Source organism: Aquila chrysaetos, chromosome 3, assembly GCF_900496995.4.
Source record: "Aquila chrysaetos chrysaetos chromosome 3, bAquChr1.4, whole genome shotgun sequence".
Lineage (NCBI taxonomy): Eukaryota > Metazoa > Chordata > Aves > Accipitriformes > Accipitridae > Aquila > Aquila chrysaetos.
This window is the reverse complement of record NC_044006.1, coordinates 24,132,152-24,155,830: the sequence shown is the minus strand read 5'-3', so window position 1 is coordinate 24,155,830 and position 23,679 is coordinate 24,132,152. Positions and strand designations below refer to the sequence as shown.

The 23,679-nt window shown below is 45.0% G+C and overlaps 2 protein-coding genes across 9 annotated transcripts in view; one reads left to right on the top strand and one right to left on the bottom strand.

Moving 5' to 3' along the window:
• Window positions 1–14,505, top strand: part of FYCO1 (FYVE and coiled-coil domain autophagy adaptor 1) — a 53,550-nt gene extending 39,045 nt beyond the window's left edge. For 7 of the 8 annotated variants that reach the window (XM_030008202.2, XM_030008200.2, XM_030008193.2 and 4 more), the window contains exons 15-18: window positions 6,359–6,454; window positions 8,529–8,739; window positions 10,040–10,149; window positions 10,577–14,505. In XM_030008202.2, coding sequence (XP_029864062.1) covers window positions 6,359–6,454; window positions 8,529–8,739; window positions 10,040–10,149; window positions 10,577–10,652 — 493 coding nt within the window. In that variant the 3' untranslated portion in view covers window positions 10,653–14,505. The remainder of the gene's footprint in view (window positions 1–6,358; window positions 6,455–8,528; window positions 8,740–10,039; window positions 10,150–10,576) is intronic. The other variant, XM_030008199.2, reaches the window with a different exon arrangement.
• Window positions 14,506–17,582: 3,077 nt separating this feature from the next.
• On the bottom strand, window positions 17,583–23,679 carry CCR9 (C-C motif chemokine receptor 9). Its single transcript, XM_030009717.2, has 3 exons — window positions 23,637–23,679; window positions 20,628–20,688; window positions 17,583–20,131 (listed from the first exon to the last, which is right to left on the bottom strand). The coding sequence occupies exons 2-3, from the start codon at window positions 20,643–20,645 to the stop codon at window positions 18,968–18,970; spliced, it is 1,182 nt and encodes a 393-aa protein (XP_029865577.1). The 5' UTR covers window positions 20,646–20,688; window positions 23,637–23,679; the 3' UTR covers window positions 17,583–18,967.

Below are 23,679 nucleotides of genomic sequence, written 5' to 3'. Positions count from 1 at the left end.
GGCCAATTTCTGAAATGTCCAGAATCAAATTGATTTTTCAAAAATTATTTGCTGAATTAAAACTTAAGCTGTATTGACCACTTACCTTTTTTAACCACTCATATGTTTTGCGACAGTACTGGATTTTCCAATTCCTTCTAGTTTTTCTGGGCCAAAAATACTCTTAGTGACAATTTTCTCTCAGGTGTTTTGCCCATCTGAGATGAACTAGAGATGGCTAGAAATATATTGTGTTGGTGACCATCCCCAAGTGAGTTTTTTACCTTTTAAGGCAATCTCAGCCCTAGTTAAAATTAGTACATGTGCTAAATTTTCTTTCAGAGTCAATGGAAGAAGCTGGGAGGGCCTCTATACATTTACAAGGGAGCCGGAGGAGGCCTACCCTGCGCAGGGGTGACTGTTTTCACTTGCAGCAAAGCCAGGGGTGGGAATTGACTTACAGCCTATGGGTACAAGATTTGGGAGAGAAATAGTTCTGAGGAGGCTCTTGAGAGGGTGCGGGGAAGTAGAGGTGCCTGGACAATGCTGCTCGATGAAATGATACAGTACTGTAATTAGGGACATCTTTTGTGCACTTCTTGTAACTAAACTACATGCCTGACCATCACCACAACTCAGTGTGAGCTGTAGCTTTCATTTAACCTTCACTGTGGTATTTCTTCATAGGAGGAGCCCAGTACCTGCACATCCCATAAAGCAATGCACTGCAGGCAGTGTATGTAACATTTCAGGTGGTTTCCTTAAATGTGTTTCCTAGCTGTGTTTATCAGCTGTGCGCGCTTCCCTAGTGAGCCTTGCTGCTCTTGATAGCCTTTGGAGACTTATCTTCAGGAGCGGTAATTAGTGTAGAAAAGTAGAAGTCTTACTTACAGACAGATTGTGCAAGAGAGAGAGGCAGTATTCAGAGAAACTAGCCCATGCCGTTAGATCTTTGCAGAAGCCTGTGGTACAGTAGCTGAAATGCTTCTGGGGCTCTGTCCTGTAGAGCAGTATGCTTGTACCTCTGAGTACTTGAATTTGGTACCTGCAAATGTGTATAAAAAAAACCCAACACCAAATTTGACTTAACCCTACAGCATCATTTGCTGAAAGAAGACTACTTAACACAAGAAAGGTAAGGCCCTGTAATGCTCTTTAAAATTGAGTTCTCCCTTGTGCTTGCTTCATTGCGTGTGGTAGCAATTCCTCTGTCTCCAAGAAACAAACCTGCAGCAAGGGGCTAAATATTCACAGACTGTTCCTGTCAAGGAGGGGAACAATAGGTTGCAACAGCCACCTGCTTTTAGCAGTTATTTTCAGATGCAGAATGGGGTATGAGGATGATAAAGCAGTGGCAAAGCTACTTGGTAGCATATGTACCCTAAACTGGTGTGAATGTCTGCCTTGAGAAAAGCTAAAGTTCCCACCATGTTGCAGAGGGCCAGCAATTGGCCATTTCTGCCAATGAGGCCCATTTAAATTTCTTAAAACCAGAAAGTGTTCAGAGTCACTTTTGAAATGTCTTAATCATGCATTTATGGAGAGCTCACTTGAGCTACTCTGTCAGCCTAGTTCACAGTGACCTCATTGCAACTGCTGCTGCTTCAATCACCAGAGATGCTCCTTTCTCAGACTATATGGGCAGGGATGGCCTTCCCATGGAGACCAGTACCCTCCCAACATCCATTTGCCCTTATCCATACACGAGGAACCCTGGGATCACTTCTGTGTAACTTTTAATAAACTCTGTATTGAAGAAGACTGCAGTGTCAGCTGTATTCAACCCTTTATCATGCAGTCGGGATCAAAAAAACCTCAGAGATACTTTATTTTGGCTTCCTAGCCTAACTGTAATTTGACCTCTTTCCTCCTTTGTTTCATGAACTGTGTTTCCGTAAAATATTTGTTGATGGCCTGCTCAAAGAAGCCCTCTTCAGCATAGGAATGGTGAGGGCTGCTGCTGTGTGTGTCTGCATACATGTAGCTCTGTAAGACTGGATGGCCTTCCTTGGTTTGTCTGTGGTATACCTATTCTAGCATGACTGAATTATCACTGTAACCTAGGAATTATAGTAAAAATAGGGGTGGGCTGTGTGAGTTTATCTCAGGGAGAGGGCTAGCTGTTACTCCTGGACAGGTCAGTCTGAAGAACGTTTAATGGTATAGTTGTGAAGCCCCCTGTGTGCAGAAACCCCACCACCTGCCACGAACCTGCAGGCCCTGGGATGGAGCAGCCTCTGCAGAGGTATAGGCTGGGCAGCAGCTCTGCTGAAAGGGCCTGGAGCTCCTGCTGGTGTGAACGCAAGCCAGAAACTGCCTCTGCTATACCTCTCCTATAATTCTGCCTCAGTTTCCCTGTAATAACCTCTAAAGAACTGTGCAAGGAGAAAATTCGAAGATATCTAAGAAAAAAACAGCTCGGTTTTGGGAGCAGATACCTCACCACTGAAAAAAGCTAGGGTTACCCATAAAGCTGGCTGTAAGCATGGTGACCTACAGACTGTGCAGTATTTAGGATCTTTGGGGGAGCAGCTTGCCAGTATTTCTAGTGTTGATTCTGGTAGACATCTGTTTGCTGCCTCCTGCTGGGGAGGAGACTTGAGAGCACCCTGGTAATCCCAAATTGCTTATTTCGAAACCTGTTACCTGAACCTCTTGCAAATGCAGCATTTGACTGACAACTGAAAGGTCTTCATCTCAGAGCCTTTGCCAAACCTCTTTCATATCACAATACTAAAAAATCTCAAAAGATTTTGCATGTTGTCCCTTGGAGCACAGAAATATCCTTTGTCATGATTGTTTCCCTAGCTTGCTTTCTCTGTATGCACTGGTTGCCTCTGGTCTTACAGATAGAGAGTAACCAATTTTAAGGCAGGGGAGTCCTTTTGGGGTTTGTTGGGTTTTTTCATACAGGATGTAGCATAGTTAAATCGTACTTTTTTTTTGAGAAATGGCTGGGATTTCCAATGTACCAAGATGCAGGTCATCCACAGTGCATAGTGGTGGATCTTCATGTCCATCCATTATTATTTTTTTCATCAGCTGTCAGCATGATGCTTTCCCATCCCTATGTATGTCAGGGTTTGCCCATGATTTTTCCATCCCCTTCCCACCCATACACACTCCTTCACGCAAGATACTGTCTTGCGCCCTGTTAAGCACTAAGTGAACTCTGTATCCCCCATGCTCCATCCCAAATCATGCCTCTCTTTTTGCCCATGCCAAGGGCTGTCTGTGCATCCTTTCTTCTGATCCTTCACCATCCTCTTTCTTTTTTTTCTTTCTCTTGTTGGGCTGGAGAGGAAGGCTGATAACTAAGTTAGGGTGCCTGGGATGAGTATGACCTGCTAGGTAACAGCAGGCCCACGAAATCACTGGTGCACTTCAGCATAACACCTTCAATTGTTTCTTGGCATTAAGAGACATTTGCAGAGGTGCTTTCTGGGCTAAGCAGCTGTTAGGGGCTCTGTAGAGCCTCCACTCTCTGTTTCAGGTTTCTGGCTTTCACACAGTTCGGTGAAGTTCTGGCCCTGGATGACTGAAGTTCTCTCCAGAAACCATTGCACTGCTGACAGGCAGATGCTTATGGGATTTCATTACTCAGCCTCTTGAACGCAACACCTCAGATGCATAGCTACAGCTGCCAGAGCTCAGGTGTTTATGAAAACAGAAAATTGTTGAGGGCAGAGTTGAACTAGCTTTCTTCGGGTTTTAATTCTGAAAGGGACTTCTTATTTCTAACTCCCAAAGCCATTCATGATGTTGGTCACAGTATTTTTGGTATCATTTGTAAGAAATGCTTTCCATATATAAGAACAGGCACACTGGACCAGACCATCCAGCTGAGGGACAGTGACCAACAGCAGATGCCTGAGGAAGAGCATAAGAACAGGACAAGCATGCTTCTTCAAAATGCTCCACCAGCCTCCAATGATCTGTATCTCCAGGATTTGCTGAACCAGAGCTGTTCTCTTCTTGCTGTAGTGTCTTTTCCATGCTTCAGTTCTTCCTGCTTTTCAGCCCCACTTCATTTCACTCTTAAAAAGAAGAGAAACAGTCCAGACTGTTTTAATAGATACACCAGAGGGTGCATATTTATAAGCTGGGGACCTGGCAAGCTGCAGGATCATCCTTAATGCTGCCACCTAGTGTGAATAGGTTATGCAAGAATAAATTCTCCTGTCAGGGGGACAAGAGCTCCATTTAAATCGTGAGACTGTGTTTCTTATATTTTCTACGTAGGCTACCAGACCTCAGTTTAGACCGTTGGACTCAATGGGATATCATAAAGAGAAGGAGGATTTGCTTTGTGATTGTAATGCGCTTGGGTTTCAGAGACAAAGTAGGAGACCTAGTGTTCCCTTAGTCTATAGTGAGTAGGTGAATTTATTGGTTAGAGCAGCCAAGTGGCAAGCTAACCACCTAACCGAGTGCTAGGTTGCAGCAGCAGGAATAAGGAAAATCACGTTAGAGGGGAACGTGAAAAATGTATTGGTCCTGGGATTTAATCTACATTTCAGAGTCCCAAAAGAAAGGAGAAATTAATGGATTAAATAAGGAACTCTAATGGCATTGCATAATAAATCATGGAGTTTGACACTTCTGGGAAGCCTGTAGTCCTGTAGTTCTCTTGGTCTGTATGAATTCAAGGCTGTGAAATCAAGGCTGTGTACCTATCATGGTGGGAAGGGATGGTTCTGTGGATCACAGCATGAAGTCTGTTGCTGTTCCCACTGTGGAAGCAAAATATCTGTATAGCTTTACAAGTTAAGTTTTCTAGGTTTTTTTTCAGAATCAGTTTTCTTATATAGTTGTATAAAGATAGTTAACAATTAAATTATTTGTATCACTCTCTAAGTATTTGCATAGATGTTTTATTAACCTTTATTGGACCAACATGTACTGTGTCATTGCTACACTTCAGTCAGCAGGTAGTGCTTGGTTGTAGCTGAGGTTTTGGCACTTAGTCACAGGTTTGAGTCTTCCCTGCGGGTCACAGCTGTCTCCTTAGTGTGTTAACAGTAGTGGTATGACTCTGAAGAAGTCAAAAGTTACCCAAGAGGCTACAAGAATAAGAGAACATGAGTTCCACTGATAACAGTGCTTTATGAGTTCAGGAAACATGTAAACAGTGGGTGCAGTTTAATTTGCAGTTATAACGGTAAATTCTTCCTGTTTCCAAACAACAGTGTCACCCCACTAGACTCGCACGTGGTTGCATGTGCTGACACAGTATATTCAGATGCTGCTAATGACCAGCTGAAGGTGCTTTTACGTGGAGATGTTTTCTCCTGCTCTTCTACTCAGCAGTGCTGCTTGTAGAGCAAGGTCCTGTAGGATTTTAAAGAAAATGCTAAACTGTGCATTGGTTTTCAGACTTTGGTCTACAGGTTGTGTGGCAATTATGCCCTTGCTACATGATTACACTTGATGGTTCAGAAGTGCATATAAGTGATGTTACATTTTATTAGATTCCACTAGTTTTTGGAAGGTTGGTTCCCTGTGTATAAGAATCCTTGGTGTTTTTCTGCGAATGACAGCCTAATTGTCTCAGTTATCAACCTGCTGAGATGCAGAGAGGCAAAGTAAGTATCAGTTAGAGAAGCTCTAACTTACTTGGAGACTACCAGCATCTGTTTACTCACTCTCAGACTCATTCTTCTCTGTGTCCCAGCCCTGTAATTCATAGCTGGTGCTACTCCAGTGTTCACCCAGAGCATGCACCCTTTTCGAGGTAAGGTTCTTCCATCTACTTCCTCTGCTCTCCTGGACACATCATGGTGGGGAGGAGCCATCCTGCTTCATCTCGTAACAGCTTCTTTGGTGTATTTGTGTTTGAATCATCCAGTATTTCTTGTATGAAAAGAAGATAAGTGGTGGTGATCCTACAATGGTAAAATATGTTTTGTGTACCATTCTCAGAGTAAGGAACCGGGTAATATGTTTGTAAAACACCTCACAGATTAAATGTAGGGCAAATGTCATATCCCTGTGCAAGCTTTGTTTAAGGGACAAGTCCAGACTCTTTTGCTTGTGTCTGCCGTTGATCAAGATTTCCACCTGCCAGGGAATCTTTTTAAAAGCTGGCAGTGTCTCGATAGGCAATTTAAGAATGTAGAAGAGATGTTCTGGATGTACGTATTCCTCTTAGCTCATGGAACCAGGATAGGAACAGTTTTACATTTGTGTACAATGGTTAGCAGAACAGGGCTGCAGTTTTGCCCAGGCAGTTTTGTCACTACAATGTGCAAAATAAGAATTCTAGAATTTGGCATCATGACTGTCAAAACGTTTCTATTTTAGGAAGGGGTCAGCATGCAGATGGTATTTGACCACATACTACTCAGAATCATGGCTTTCCTTTTTTTCCCTGTCCTAGAAACAGCACGTGTAATTCTTCAACCTTTGATGAATCAGAAGAGTGGCAAGTTGCTCAAGATGCTGAGATATGCTTGTTGAAGTCAGGAGAAATCATGTAAGCAGAACAATTTCATTACTACCAGGCTGAAAGAATAAAGGCTGAGCTCAGATATCAGCTATGTGAACACAGGTCTTACAGACTCCTGAAAGAGCTGATAGCTTGTGTGGCACAGTAGAATTTGGGCTGAGGAGGAGCAGAGAGTATAGCTCAACTACGCAGAGCAGCAGCAATGAGCCAGGTACTCTCCCTTCAGTCCTGCAAAGCTTTAGTCGAAGTGGGGAATAAGAAGGGAAGATTTGGGTCCACATCACATCACAAAACCCTCCTTCCTATTCTTATTGCAGGAGGTGCTGTGAACAGGAAGGGGGCTGAGAGAGAAGGCTGTGTAGTTCTAGTAGTCTCTGGAAGAAACTGCAAGGGCAAGTCAGGGAGTGCAGTGCTAGTTGGACCTTTGTCATGGGGAGGGAATTCATGGCCTTTTGGAGCATGTGTCTGTTATTTATTGGCGGCCTCACAGAAACTGTCTTGCCTGCTCTGGTTGATATATGCCATAGCATAAAATGTTGTAGAGAAGTTGTGGATGCCCCATCCCTGGATGAGTTCCAGGCCGGGTTGGATGGGGCTTTGAGCAACCTGGTCTGATGGAAGGTGTTCCTGCCTGTGGCAGAGGGGTTGGAACTAGATGATCTTTAAGGTCCCTTCCAACCCAAACCATTCTAGGATCTATGATCTATGTTTATCTGAGCCTTTGCTCAACCTCTGTGAACTGTGTGTGCACAATTCTCTGCACATATCCTGCTCTGAAATTAATAGTTACATGCAGTAGCAATACAGCTTGTCACTTGCACAGCCAAGGAGGGAATCTAACATATGAAAATGCTGTGACTTGGAGAAATTCCCCTTTGCTCACTCTACCGTTAAGTCTAGCTTTGAGATTTTGGCTTAGTTATGGGGAAGGTTTTAAACTTTTGACTGCAGGGAGATAAATTAATCCATGTTTCAACCTTGTTGCTGCTGTTCAGAGAACAAAGTGAATGAAGCAGTAACTAAAATCATAGCTGGGCTGTAGGGCAAAACCAAGAGTGATCGTTGGTTTGATCACCTGAGACATCCCAGCAGGTACTTCAGCTAAGAGGAAGGTGTAACAAGGTAAGCAAGACTTAATGTAAAGCTTCCTCTCTGGCCAGAGTACAACAGTTATCATAGTAAATCAGCTGTGATCCCTAACCACTGTGTAGTCATGGTTTGAAACTGAACTCCTCCTTACTCTAGAACAGCAAATCATCATGGTGACTGTGTGATACCTTCTGGTAAATGTGTTGATTTTTGATAGCTGCTGACAAACAAATCACAATACTGTGATTTACTGTGAGCTCATTGATTTGGAAACAATTTATTTGGCCTAAAGAGCGATATGTTAGATGAGTTTTACTTAGGGTAATGTAGGTGAGATCCACAGCTCTTAGAAATTACAGGTTTCCCCTGAAGAAGGCAAGCAGCATTCTCCCATTTAAGGCCCTCACTGTTCACAGTCTGAAGTAGATATCAGAAGGAGGCACGCTAATATAATGCTTCATGACTTGGGATCATCTGGGTGCTGAGAACTTCCTTTTTAATTGGAAGTACTTTGAGTCAGCTTTTACGTAGCAGACCAAGCTGTAGCATTAGGTGCTTCAGAGGATCTAAACAGAGCTGCTGTTCACATTCCACCCATCTGTCCCCTCTGTACTGCTGATCCCTATTTCCTGTACAAATGATACCTGGAAAGGCGAGTAAATTAGGTGACTAATTTTTATTTAAAAAGAACAGTAGAGGGCAGCAGACTTTTTTTTAATCGTAATAACTCTTTAAAGCTTTCTTCAAGCACTAGATTTTTCTAGTCGAAATGAAATAAATAAGTGAATAACATCCCCATTTGCCAAAGCAGTGAAAGTGCTTGATATCAGTCATCTTTTCTGTAGTTCATGCTTTCATCCAAGGCTGAATTTTTCCCACATCTTGTGGACCTTTCCCAAAGCTGCTGTGGAGTCTGCCTCAAATAGATGGAAAACAAAAAGCAATGATTATTGTTTCTGTCTGAGTAAGAACATTGGATCTCTTCAAATAATTGTATTTTTCTCCTTCACAGGATCAAATTACCCCTTACAGTGGAAGAGATCTTAAATTTTGGGGAAAGTAACAGAGAGCTGTTCATTAAATCCAGCACCTACAGTATCATTCCCATCACAGTGACAGAGATGGGGCTAACAATTAGCTGGATCTTTTCATCGGACCCTAAAAGCATATCCTTCAGCGTCGTCTACCAAGAATCAGAAGACACACCGCTAGATCAGTGCAAAGTAAGGCCTTTGTTTCTTTACTACCTTAGAGATTGTAGTATACTACAATCAGCTGCCTAGAGGAATCAGCAAGTATAGCTAGAAGGTCTCCACAAGAGTGGCAGTTGCTATTGCATTAAGGACTTGTTTCTCCAATTAAGCCACAGTTCTCCTGAAGGTAGAGCTACATCTTGAATTATTTGATGTTGCCTGCAAAAGTTGAGTTGAAAAGCACTGTAGCTTCTATTGGTTGCATCTGAAATTCCCCCACTGTTATTAAGCAAAAATAAAAGTCCAAGCCTGCAAAATTCTCCTTTTTTCCCTCCTCAGTATTACTTAATTTGTAAGCTGCCCAGAGCTGATCTTGCCAGGCTCTTAAGCAGGGGCCACAAGGAGGCAGATACATTGATTGGGTTACCTGCATTTCTTACAGTGAAGCATGTATTTAAGTGCCTTGATGGTGTGCGAAATCACGTTGCCAGTGCCCAAGGTACCAGTTTTTATATGCGCTGTCCATATTTCATGAGGATTATGGATTAAGTGAATCTATGTTACTCAGCTCATTGCAGTTTTAATGAAGACAAGGCAGCTGCTGGTTTAACCAGCAGGTGGTAGGGGGAGCCCTAAGGCTGTGATTTTGCTGGGGGAATAAGACATTTATTTAGCATGTGTTAATTCACTCCAGGGTAACTAACTCCACGCAAAATCTCCTTTTTTCTTCAGCTGAAGGCTGAATGAAGAGTGAATGTTGCTTCCATTCTGATCTATCTATTTGATAGAACATTGGTTTTTATAGGGTTGTCCTTGATCTACGTCAGCTGCTGTTCTGACAACTGTCTCTGCTAGGGTTTTACAGTAAGATAGATGGTTACACACAGTTTTGCTGTAAACTTAGATAAACAATTAAGATTTTCTGAGAAAGCTTATTTTTTTAATACAGAGAGTATAAAAGCATATATTAAAAGACATATTTAGCTAAATTGTGCTCTTGGATATATTTGTGTAGATTTAATGTAGCACTGCTGATGTTAGTAAGCTTGCTTAGATTAACGTTAAAAAGATCAGGATTTTATTCTATCTCTAAAGCAGAGATTTATAGCCATAGCTTAACACTGTAAAGAGGTTCTCAAAGGAAAACAGATATCTCACTGTGAGACTTGAGTTTGGGCAAATTTTTAATGCTAATCAGTGAAAATAGTTTTGCAGGCACATATGCACTTTGGGAGTTTCAAGACTGCTCAAGTCTAAATATTTTTCTGAAGGCAAATGTCAATTTATAGAGCAAATAGCAAGTTTCATTTTGATTTCTATTGGATTCCAGGTTCTTATTCCTATGACCCGCTGCAACTCTCATAAGGAAACTATCAGAGGACAGGTGAAAGTCAGAAACTCTGGAATCTACACACTGATATTTGACAACACATTCTCTAGGTGAGTGTAAAAGGATGAAATAAGCTTGGTTTTACAGACGGTGGAACTGATCAGATATACCATTATTCTGTCCTTCAGAAGTAAGTATGAGAAATTGGTCCTGGCTTGCCCAAAGATCTTCTGCCTGAGTTTTGGTTCTAGTTCTTGTGGTTTTTTGTTCCTTCCATAGCAGAATTCCACTCTTCTATCTCAGCCTCTGAGAAGGTAAACAGAAGCGAGTAATTTGTGACTCTTTCCAGGACAGTTTAGTCAGGATTGTCATCTTACTCATAACAGACCTGACAGCCCTTGCGCAGGCATACTGCTTTTTAACACCAGTCTTTTTTTTGCCTGAGTATAAACTGAAGGATTGAGTACACTTTTAAGGCTTCCTGTCTAGTTGACTTCAGCTAATGTGATCATCTCACTCTCTTTTGTTTTTTGACAGGTTTATCTCAAAAAGAGTGTTTTATCACTTGGCTGTCGAGCGACCTGTCATCTATGATGGAAGTGATTTTCCATAGCCTTGAATATACTGTGTTATTTTTAATTAAATTTTTAAGAAATGCTATTATTTATGTACATGTAAGCATTACGATTACCACTGTGTTTGAAGACTTTGAAACTATGCAATAGCTATAATGCACTTAGAGAACATGTATACACTAAAAAACGGAAGCCTTTTTAGGAACACTAATGGTTCTGTACTGTGTACAGATTGCTCAAAAGCCATGTTGTTTGATTTAACAGGTCAAATAATGTTCCAACCAAATTTTTTTCAGTGGGGAGAAAAATAAGTGTGGGGTGTCTAAATGCAAACTGAAATTCTGTACTGAAAATTGAATTACTTTTCTTCCAAAAATACCCTTCAAAAGGAAATTTAAAGAAAAATGCATATTTTTGTTGACCTCTTCACTGAGGAGTAAACATAACCATTTCTGTTCTGCTCTAATGCTCTTACAGTCAGAACAACAACTATGCAATGCTTCAGTCTTCACAGGCATATATTGTAATCCATCTAGAATTTTTTATCTTTTCCAAGTTTTATAAACAGCAAACATAGGGTTTTTTTACATTTTGGGCTAAGATTTGGTAAGTCTTAACTGGCTTTTACAAATGCTTTGGTACTGGATACCAGTTACAAAACAATACAACACGAAGCAGCAACTCCTTTCACTTTTGCTCACCGTACTCTGTAAGTTGGTCCACTGAAACCAGTTGTTATGGTGTGTACCAGTGACAGAATCAGGAGTATTATTTGCAGAATAAAGTACCACTCACTGTCTGATATTAGGAAGAGGAGCATTCCTTTTTCCTGCTTTAGCACCTTAGTCATCAGCATTCACAGGAAAGCACAGTTTCTGAGGAGGTCAGCAGTCTCTCTCTCTAGACCGCATCGAAGGTAGCAATAATGTTTGAATTGGTCTGAAAAACTCCATCCAAACCCAAATGCATATCCAGCCCTGATGAGCTCTCCACCCGGTGTTAGCGTATTCTGTCCCTTTCATAACCCTTGCAGTTGCCCAACTTTAACTTTCCATCTCGAATTTGGGGACAGAGCTGGCTGTAAACGCTGCCTTTTAAGGAAGACTGGGTTCTCATTTATACAGAATTTCCATGCAAACCATCTGCTTTCTATACAGAATTTCAACTTTTTGTCAAAATATCTGAAAGGAGATTTTCCTCTTAAAAATTCCTATCTTCTGATGGAAAGGCAAAACATTTTGGCAGGAGAAAGGAGAAAAGCTCTGTCTCCCAACCAGCCCTCCTCATCATTTTAGGTGTGTCTGATTTCTAATGTTATTGTTCTCCCAGGGAAACCCCAGACCTGGAAGGTTTTAGTGCAGCAGTTGGTAGCAGACCAGCTCAGCCTGCCAGGAACCCTGCAGACTCTTGGTGGCAGCTGTAGCTGGTATACAGGGGTCATGGTTGGAGACAGAAGATAAAACATGAGGGGAAGGAAGAAAAAAGGGCAAGCACAAGCTGAAGCAAATGATTTAGGAGAAGGGAAAGAAAGCACAGGGGAAAACTTGTAAATGTAAAAACAAGGGCAGGGAATTGGAGGGATCAGCTTGATGAGGGAAGGAAGTCAGGAGAGTCCGGCTGGTGCTTATGTGTTGCTGGTCCAACCCATTACCTGGAGGAGATCTCCTTCTACAGCAAAAGGCTGGTTGTTTAAAAGATGGAGATCACAAGACAAGTGTTGGACATTTACATAGTAGCAGCTGAGGTGGAGGGAAATTGCTGATAATGGGAAAGAAAAGAATACTGCAGATGAAGCTAAAGGTTGCTAATCATTCATTCCAGTTGTTAACACTATAAATACAGTGATCTTGAAAAGGACTGTGAAAGAATGACTACCCTTCATGGAGCACCTAGATTTTAGGTTGCGTGTAGAGGGCTTTCTAACAGAGCAAATTTTATTCTCTGGGTGGTGTCAAGCTGACATCAGGTGGACTTTTCAGCTAGGATGTCTGGCTCACCGGTAGCTTTCCCTTCCCTTCAGACGCCTCTTCCACGTATTGGTGGTGTGCTCCCCAGCCTCTGTCAGGCAGAGGGGTCAGTGGAAGGTGCAAGCTGGTTTATTCCTCCTCCTGAGGGAACAGGCTGCAATGCAGTTAAAACCCTTACCTGGCTGCATGCATGAAAATGAGATGGACAAGAAACTGAAGTGGGCTCACGGATCAGTTCATGACTTATGGCATATTTCAGTGTTGAAGCTATGTTTTATATTTAATTAGGCAAGAAGAGATTATTTATTGCTTAAAAATGGAGTACTGTGTACCATATGCTATGCAGTTTCACTGAGCTGTTCCTGAAGTCTGCTGTAGTTTTCCTTTAAGCTTTTAGGTGTGGTTTTTAAAAGCATTTTGCTGTTGTTTTAGTTAGAATACTAATCTTACTAGGATATCTTTCTTAAAATGCCAAATGTAAGGTAAAGGGACACTGTCAAGTATCTGAGGCCAAAATATGACAACTCTGCTCAGAAGTATTTGAAATATCTCCATTCAAAATCATTTGACAGACTTGCCTCTGGATTTCCTCTCTGCATCCCAGTTCTTAACATTTTTTCATCCTGTGTCAAATACTTTTAAGCCACTGTTTATGTAGCTCTTAAAGTAATTGGCTCCATCTAGTAAGCCAGATGTTTCCCTGCCAGTTGTTCATGTAGACAGTCCTGAGACTGGCTGAAGCATATGTTTGGGAGGAGGGGAATAAAAACACTGGGTTGTTTTTATTTAGCATTTGAGTCTTTATGGTACCTTTTCTTTAAGTTTTCGTGCCCCATGAGAGTAGTTTTATGGCTGTTTTCCTCCCTGAAAGAGGACTAAGAGTGGGAGCCAGAACCTGTAGAAAAGAAAAGGTTTGCTTCTAACCAAGGAGAGTATTTAAGAAGGAGAAAAGGTTTCAAAAGAGGAAGTAATCAGACTGGTAAGGTACAGGAGTGCAACTGTTCAAATAGGCTGTTGAAGAACAGGAATCCCATCATGGAGTCTTTTATACCTCAGAGGCTGTGCAGAGAAGACAGTAAAGAACCTGTCATTAGTACTGACCTTTTGTTTGAATGTCCCAGACGGTTTATTACTGGGGCCATGGAAACCCAATAAAGGACTTGGCACAAGTGTAGGTTTGTGCGAGAGATTATTTCATTCAAGCCCCTTTTACCTCCATTCATAAAGCACTTGTTAATGTGAGCTGTGCCAGGAACGCTGATAAATCTGTTTGTTTACAGGTACTCAGGAGATTTGTTGAATTGGGCCTTTTATTATCTGCAGCAATGCAATTAAAAGAAAACAGATACTTAAAATCGATCATGAAGTTAATTTAAGGGGATGTAACACTCATGGGACAAAGAGAGTATGCATCGTGGTCAGTATAAGCAATTGGATGTTTTTTCTGGGTGCTGGAACAACGGAAGGTAGTATTTTTTGTTATGCAGCGGTTTATGCGAAGGCAAGAACATAGTTGCTTTAAGAAGATGACAGTGTTCCTTTACTCAATGTTCCTCAATGTTGCTTTATGAAAAATCACTGAGATGTATTGCACAAGAGTGTACCACGTTACAAAATAGCAAAGCTACAAAAGCCTGACTTTGCTCCTTTTTTAAAATTGAAATTGCACTACAGTTTTAATTATGCTCAATCACTGAGACTGTAACTTGTTCAGAAGCATCTTTTGGTCTTAACTGCCAAAGAATTGCAAACCCCATTCACATCAAGCTTCACGCTCCAGATAGGGGAAGAAGAGATTTATGTATACCAGCGTCTGGTACAGTTACAGAGATGTAGATGGTTGTGTACTGGAATGTTTCTTGATGCTTTTTTTTTTCCCTTTTTTAACCTCAGGAATTAAAAAAATAAAGTTCTGTATCATTGAGAATGTGTCCCTTTTCTGCCTCGTAGAGATAGCTTTGTCTGGAAGATAAATCAGTTGATTGTATGATGTACTTCTAAGCAGGAAAAAGTTTTACAAAATACGGAAAATAGAAAATAATTTGTCATGCTGGTGGAGAAAGGCCACGTCTGTACAGTACAACAGAGCAACAGCGGACATCCTTAAATAAGTACTAAGTAAGCCGGTTCCTAAGCTAGAGGACATATCACCCTGTCCTGGTGGCTCGGAGCAGCTGGGCCTACCCCAGCAAGAGCAGAGCCCTGTGGCTGAGAAGCACCGTCGTCCGCCTTTGCTTCCCCTTGGAGGTAAAAACAAAGCAGCCCCAAGGACAGCAATTATACTCGCTGTCATCCATGACACCAATCAGCACTGTCCTTCAGCTCGGGGCTCCCATCTGGTTTTCCCCAGGTGCTGGCCGGGTCTCTATGCCTGGGTTACGTTGCGTGGCTGTGGGAGGGAAAGAAGCGCTGTGTGGGTCGCAGGCGCTCTTCACGTGTCGCTGTCGCCTCCGTGTTTGCATCTGTAGTCCCAGTCCCGGGGAACGGGGCAAACGTGTAGGCTTGTCTGCACTGCTGTGGCCATCCGAATGGGGTCAGGAGGACGATGGGCCCCATCGCAACCAGTCATCGCTGCTTTTATCGGTGATTTCTGTTTCTTCATGGGAGTTTCCTGCTGGGGTGGAGGCTGTGACGCTTCCCCTCCCCCTGCTCCAGCAGCAGCACCAGCCCCTGCTCCATGTTCAGAGGCTTGTTGCTGGGACAGAGTTTTCGGCGAAGCCTAGGCTGCAGTACAAGAGACCTGCAGTACATGTGTCAGTGACCACACCTTGCTGTACAACATCTCTGCAAGGGAGGCTTTAGCTGTTGAAAGCTTTTGTTTACATCTCCAATAATCCATGTTTAACCATACCGGACGATATCTCCTCCCTTCTTTGTGCTAGGGGCAAGGCTCTTCCAGCCCTAGTGCTGCCTTACGGAGGGTCTTAACCCACCTCTTCCTTGGCCTGTGCCCCAAGAATTGGCCTTGGCACACTCAGTACAACATTCTGCTGTGGCAACCATGTGAAGCTGCCGCAAGACAGCAGTATCCTCTCTGTTAGCCCTTGAAATGTCACACGGACACTCTGAAGTCCAAATACAAGGTTTCAAAACACATATGGGCCAGGAGGCTTAGAAAAAACAAGCAGCACTTGGGGGGTGCTGGGATGACAGTGTCTGGTCAGTTCAATGATGGATAAGTGATCCAGATCGTACTTGGAAATGGTGGGTTTGCACACACCGAACTCGGATCGATGGTTCTGGTTTTGGGCTACTCTATCTACCATGACCAGTGATTCTTGCAGCACCAGTCTCTCACACCTTTCCATCGTTTTTCTGCTCTCTGGAAGAGGCACTTCTATAAAGCACGTCTCTCTCTCTCAGGCAGGAGCAGGCATCAGTTAGGCGGGTTTGCCTGCAGAGAGTGAAAGTTTCTCATCGGTTCTCCTAACTTCCTCTCTTTGTACCACAAGCAGGCTGGTGCCACGCTACGTGACTGCCTGCACCACGGTCGCAGCTACCTCTGAGCCCTTGACCACTGCGCATCGATGACAACCTGAAACTACTGCCATGGCTGTCCCCGCTACAGCTCAGCTCCCAGCCTTTGCATAGTTTGAGTGCGTTATGCCAGTGGGCAGGTCTGGCCCAGTTCCCCCCCGGGCAAAATCTGGGGTCCTGGCACGCTTATGGCTCTCTGAAGTCTGAGATGGGGACTAGGAGTTGAAGTGAAGGGTCTCAGGGTGACGATGCAACGCTCAGGGCAGAGACAAGCCGAGCTGCTCCTTCAAAGAAAAGGGACAGCAGAGGAGACTGCAACCCAAAACTGGGAATATCTGGGAAAAAAATGACCTTAAGGAGAGGGGAGGGGAGCTGTGGAAGATCTTAGGCCTCTCCTGGAATTTCCAACAACGGCTCGGTGAGTGTCCTGCTGGAGCTGTGGGTAAGGCGCAGGCAGCGTCCCACGGGAGGTGCGAGGGGCTGTGGGGCAGGGGAGGCAACACCCCTCACCTTCCGGGAAACCTCCCCTCCTGGGAGACAGCATCAGCTGAAGCCTGGGGACACCCTAGGGACGCACAAGAGGGATTTCGGTGGGATAAATCCAGCTAAAACCTCGGGGCAGAGGAGCCCTGGGAGGGCTTGGCCACAAGGAGCTGTGCTGCTGGCAGACAGAGGCCCCCCCAGCAGACGGAAGAGGGGGTAATGGCAGCAAACACCTCCGCGACCGAGTCCCTGCTGTGTAGTGGCCGGCAACAAGGGACCCCACGGGGGGATGAGGCTGCAGCCCGAGGGAAGCAGCTTCCCTGCCAGTTTGGGGGCTGCCGGCAGCCTGGGAAGCCACCAGTGGCTGCTGGGCCACAGGCAGCCCTGGCGGGACAGACCCCACGAGGGAAAACCCACCCTAGGGGGGGGCTGGTCCCCTCAGCAAAGCGGTGGGGAGCAGCCTGACTCAGAGCGGGAGATGTGTGACCCCGGGACGACCCTGCCGCCCCAAACTGCTGAAAGTTCATCACCGTTTCACCACCCTCAACAGTTTCACTCGCCGACCAAGCATGAAAATTTCCCACCGCGTTTTGTGGAGCGAAGAAGCTTTTACCTTCTCTGAGAAGGCCCCAAAATTCAAGTTCCCGGGGCTGGCGGGACGCTGTGCAGGGAAGAGGAGCTCAAGGCCACCGGGCAGGACCGCAGCTCGGCGGCAGCAAAGGTTTGCACGCCTGTTTGTTTGTTTGCATGACTTGAGGGCTCTTTTGGGGCCGGGAGGACCCTCTGGGTGGGACCACCCTCAGCCCCAGGAAGGGTTAGACATGTGAAGTAAACCCCGTTAGCAAAGTTTTCCTTTGGCCTTTTTCGGGAGGGGTAGGTCCCATCATTGGAAACAGGTTATGTGTACGGACCCAAACCTGGGAAGGACGTGTGGGCAAGAAACAACCAGTTCATCCCCTTGCTGTATGTGGCGGTGCCTTTATTTAACGGAATTTCAGCTTCCGTTCGCACTGAGCTCGACACAAATTGCAAAAACCCCCCAAACCCTTCTTACACCTATAGTAAAAAGTACATACAACTTTCACCTTTTTTTCCTCTAAGGAGAAGGTTAAAAATTTTTTTAAAATCCTAATAAACATATACAAAACTAGAACCTTGTCTGCTCAGATGTACCCTATTAGCTAGAAAAGCAGCCAAACCTTGCAGAAAGCTTGTGTTTATTGCCGCGCTTTAATGATTAATGCACAATGAAAATACTATCTTCCTGCATGAAATAATTACCAGGAGGCAAACTAGGTTAAATGTGATTATTTAAAAGAAAGCCCCCTGAGCACTACAACTTGCGATGGAAGACTGGGAGGTGCAGGCTACAGTCGGGCAGGACAGGCGATGCCACGTCCCTGGGAGGGGACGAGCGAGGGGGAATGGCCACGCGGTGCCCTGCAGCCTCAGGTTAGGTTTGACAATTCATTACTCTCTGTCTTACTGGCCTCATGCTAAATATATTTTCTAACCATTAGCAAAGATATCAGTGCATAACCAGTGGTCTGTTGAACCATGGGTTTGGGTTTTGCATTCTGGTTTACTGTGGCTTTGCACCATATGGCAAATATCTCCGGGACAGACAACTCGACGTCTTTGATGCCCTTGAATTTTTATTGTGAGGTGCGATTTGTCAATGCAGGGAACCGCACAAAATGCCAGTATCAAAACAGGAGCCGTAGCAAATAAATTGTGCCCAATTTCACCTTATACCACACAGCTAAAATATAGGAGAAAGATAGATCTAATTCTGTAATGACCACTTTATGAACGCGAACGATTGGCTTTCCTTTGCAAGAAGAACCACACGTGCAGCAAAACAGACTTAATGTCTGCACAGGCACAGAGAGCAGCATTTGACTGTTGCAATAAACCAGCATAGGAGCTAAAGACTGTTCTCCTTTGCAGCAGAGGGGACCTGGTGTGGGAGCTCCCAGATCCGGCCACCTCTGTAGGAGACCCTGGCTGGACAGCAAACGAAGGCTGAACCCCCTCCTGCTGCTTCCTATGGACGGGATGGGTGGTTCATCTCGCTTCATCTGCCTCTGTTGCTGCCGAAGCTGGGCTTGTCACCTCTCTGCGAGGCCTGTTATTTCAGGCTGTGGTCTGAGCCACAGGTGGGCCGGGTATTTACAGCTGTCACAAAGATAGCTTTTAAGCTCTATCAGTTCTGCTTACAGTAAGTGTGGCTGCATTTTGCTGCCCTGTGCCAAAGGTTTCTCTTCCTTTCAGCCTGCAAGCCCAGGCTGGGTCCCGCACGGCAAGGACGGGTTGCGCGAGGAGCCCCCAGCCCTCCCCGCTCCTCTGAGACAGTCTTTGGGGTATACGGACAGTTTCCAAAGAGTTTGGTGCTCCTCTGGCGGGGAGAGAGAGGAGGGACTAACTTACAAGAGGACTTGGCAAGGTGGGGGCATACCGGAGGAGGTCAAGTGGGTGCTGAGGGTCAGGGAGCTTCTCACCTGCTGCCTGCCCAGCATGGCAAAGGACCAGTTTGAGCTGTGCTCCTGACTGTCGCAGGCGGAGGAGCACTGCTCTTGGCCCCTGCTCCGGCAGCAGCTGCTGCTCTGCATCATCCTGCCCAGCGCCGTCCTGAACCGCTCTCCAGCAAAGACGTAGAGGAAGGGGTTCAGGCAGCTGTGGAGGAAGGCGATGCTCTGGGTGACCTGCAGCCCGATGTCCAGTCGGTTGGCAGCCTGACAGCTGTACGCCACCCTGGCGTAGGTGTTGATGGCTTTGACCAGCAAAACAATATTGTACGGGAACTGAGAGAGGAGGAAAGCAGTGATGATCATGGTGATGATCTTCAGCGACTTCTGCTTTTGGGATCTTTTGGCTTGCAGGAGGGTGTTGATGATAAGGGCGTAACAAATAACCATCACAAGGAACGGGAAGAAGAATCCAATTGTGACTTTCAAGGCCAGGACAGTAATTCTCAAGATCGTGCTGATGTTTGATGGGTATGTAATTTTGCAAACTGTTATGTCACCCACCTGCATGCTTTGGCTGTACAGGATTTCTGGGATGCACAGGCTCATGGATGTCAGCCAGACAGCCAAGCACATGAGTTTGCTGTGCAGGAGCCGCCTTTGCTTAGAAGTTTTAGCTTTCATTGCCTGGACAATAGTGATGTACCTGTCAAAGCTGATGCAGGTTAGAAACAAGCTGCAGCCATAGAAGTTGATCTTATACATACTGTTGACGACTTTGCACATGAAGTTCTTGAAGATCCAGCCATCGGAGGCAGCCTTGGCCCAGAAGGGAAGGGTGAAGAGGAGGAGCAGGTCTGCAAGGGCCAGGTGCAGCAGGTACCGATCCATCATGCTCCTCCTGAAGCGGTATTTGCAATAGACGAGCACAACCAAGGCATTTCCCACTGTGCCCACAGAGAAGATGAGCCAGAAAAACACTGGCAGGAAGGCTCGAGCGAACTGCCTGACCTGCCTCTTGTCGCACGTGAAATCTGTGTCATTTACCAGGTTTCCGTCCAGGGACAGCACCATGCTGTCATTCGTGTAGTAATCCAGGCTGGTCTTGCCAGGGTGGGTGACCTGCAATGGGTCATCAGGTAAATTTGTGTTGAGAGGTGGCTCAATAAAGCACAAATTTGCCCCTCTCCACCAGATGCAGTTGAAGATCCCCAATGTATTCCATTTTAGATGGGAAAGTGCAAAGGCTGCCAGCGAAACACAGTGTGTTTCAGACTGCTTGAAGTGTGTGGCACAGCAGAGACTTATAAAAATGACCTGTTGAGCAACAAACTCTTTACAAAAGAGCAGTTCATCACCTCCAGCCAACTTCAGTTATTAAAATGGCAGGTGGTGAAAGCATTATCTCTGTCAGATCATTCAAAACACTGTTGGCTTGTCAGCTTCAAATACATAACAAAATGCAAAATCCTCAACTCGGAAAGAGATGGGGAAGAAGGCTTTGTGTTACTGCTATGGTGGGATGGCACCATTGGCAAGAGAGAGGCAGAAAACTGATGGAGGCAAAGAGGGGAGAAAGAAAAACTGAGATTACACAGCAGCATCGCTGTATACTCACTACACTTGCAACTGCCATCTTCAGCCAGATGTTTACTCAGTCTTAAAGGAGGCTCTGTAACCTGGAGAGGAAAGATGGGGGAAAACAACTGATTTAAAACAACTTTGAAGAAGAACTATGACTTTTCTTTCTTCTTATTATTCTTATTCTTCTAATAAAAACCTCAACCCTTTGAAACGAGTCTGGCCAGGAGACGAACAAACCACACAGAAATTGATGTTGCTAGTTTGAATTATTTAGCTGCTTCCATTTTACAAATTTACATTTAGCCTCCATTAGGTCTTCAGCTTCTCTATGGCCCTGTGCTGATTAAGTTCTTTGATGTACTAGAGTCACTGTGATCTCATTTTTAATAAGATGTAGACTCCCCAGTGCGCACATTAAAAAAGAAAGTCATCTGAAAGCACCGTATCTTCCAAAAGTTTCGTGAGAATAAATGAAATGTGTCTCTTAAATTAACAAGGAAAAGTACCTGCCTTTAGTATTAGTTTGCAGTGTTAAAATATTTGCATCCTCTGCAGCGACTGATAATCTCTGCCTGCAACATCTCTTTCTTATCTGTGAGTTTAAGTGCGATGCTCATTGCTGTTGGTCTGCAAAGCAGTTCATTATGCCTCAGTAAACAAGAAAATACTGTTTTTCCCTGCTGCAGGTTGCTTTTCAAGTCAATCTACCATCTACCAGCACCAGCACCAAAGATAGCTGAGCCTGGTGGGCTCAACGTAAGTCACACAATGCTAACCTTTCAACCTGTTCTGCACCAGCCCGACTGTGCTAGTGCCTGGGGATGAAGCCCAGGGACAACATGAGGTGGGTCCTGTCGGTGCTACCGGGGACCTTCAGCTAGCACGGACCTTTCCTCTGGTCATCAGTGGCTTCAAAAGCAGGTCAGACAACTGAGAGATCACCTCGCAGAGCCAAACTTCTCACCACAGCAGCAGCTGGACGGAGCCGAACCTTCCCCACGGGGAAGCAGCCCATGTTCACGCTCTGCCTTCCTTCTGGTTGCTCGTTGCGCACTGACTAAAAGCCCCTTCCCTGGTATTATTTGGGGCACAAACTGACGCACCATGCCGTTCGCCTCCCCAGCCTGCCTTAGGGTTCGCTGAGTTAGCAAGTTCATCAACAAAGCCAGTTTAATGTAAGCGGCTACTTTTAGGGTTGGTGAGTGCGTTTGCAGCCACGTCTCTGTTTGTGGCACCCACTGGCCCCATCTGCCTTTGATCCCTTCGCCCGCTCTCAGTGCCGAAGTGGACGCTTGCAGCAAATATTTGCAAGGCTTTGGCATCTGGTCAAAAAAATTTAATGCAGTTGTTTTCATCTATTTAGAAATGAGTGTGTTCAGAAAGCACAGATTAGGGGCTAATCCCTCCATTGTTTATCTTCATGAAGCGACTTTAATGAATATAAATTATTTAGGAGCAAGGCTGGCAGCATGAGATCTTTGCAATAAAAGAACATGAGTCTAGGTACAGAGTGTTTGCTTAAAAATAGATCAAAGAAATAAAACCAGTCATAAACATGTGCTCTTAGTTTTTAAGTTTTCTATCAGGATACAGGTCTCCACGCAGAATTATGCTGGTCCCTGGAGTTTCAAGTACAGATACAAATTTAGTACCTGGCTTTTAACAGTGCCACCTGTACTCTGTATTTAGTAGTTGAATTTCTGATACACAAAACTCAAAATGCATTTTTATTTGACTTCTTTCCAAAGCAGACAACCAAGGAAAGTAAACAGCCAAATGATACTAATGCTACAACGTGGCGCAGAATTTACACCAGTAAAAACATGCAAGCAGACAGAAAGAAACCACCTGTATAATACCTATAAATCAGATATACCACATGTAAATACTAAGATGTAGAAATTAAGACCAGTCATAGCCATGCATATACAAATGATGTTGGACAGGTCTGCTGAAACAAGTGGAAAATAGACAACACAGCAAAGTCTCTGGCGACAGCAGCCCCACAAGGGTTTTTCCTTGTCCCCGTCCCCGTCCCCGTCCCCATCCCCGTCTGGCTCCAGCCCAGGCAGCAGTGCGGGCGCAGCAGCGGGCCGGAGGGGTGACCGACCCCGCAGGGTGCCGGCAGCGAGGGTGCACCCACCCGGCCCCCTCGTCACAGGCAGGCTCCTGCGCATCATGGTGAATACAGGGCGAGCCGAAAGCCGAGCTGGATTCCTACCGAGGAATTCCAGTCTGAGGAGCGAGGTGTCACGACCTCAGCCGCAGCGCAGAGGAGGCAGCGTGCTAACCACGGCGGCCGCCTCGTCTTGGGGTTTTGCTTTGCCGTTGCTGCTGCGCTTGTTACGGGCTATATTAATAGCAACAATAATGTGGGGCCAGAGACAATGAGCTTTCTGATGTTCTAGCCAGCACCTGACTTTTTTCACAGCACGCTAAAAGTTGACAAGCAACAGCCTGTCCCTTGAGATAAGGAGGGGCTGCTTATTAATCAAAATTAATTTGATCCCTTTTTGCTTATTTTGGGGGGGGGGGAATGCGGTTTCAGGAATTGCTGTGCTAAGCACATGACTCATCCTTCCCTGCTACAGGGCAATGTCAGACCTGCCGTGCTCCACCTGCTGCAATGCCAAGCTTCAGAAACTCCTCAGCAAGTTGAAATCTCAAAGCAGCAGAGCCTTGTCCCCCTCACAACAGTGCAAAATTTGGCTGTCGAGGCCAAGACCTGCCACATATGACCCAGAGGTGACTGTGGCCAGTGGCAGGCAGGCAGCGAGCTACTGCTTTCTCCCTGGTACCCGTTTCCAAAACGTCATTGCAGCATCTGCTGAAGGATGCAGAGCTGCGCATCCCCTGGGGCTTTTTTATGTTATTTTCTTTTAGCCATCAGACATACCTTAAATTGCAATCAAAAAGATCATTGCAACTGGGTGAGTTCAATGGCAATTTTTTTTTTTTTTTAAAAGCAATTTGTAATTCGGTTTCCTTTCCATGGAGGCTGCATGTGGAAAGACAGACATGAACAGTGGAGGAGGGGACTCACCGGGACAGTCGCTGCAGGGGGGTCAGCCTGGATGTCACACCCA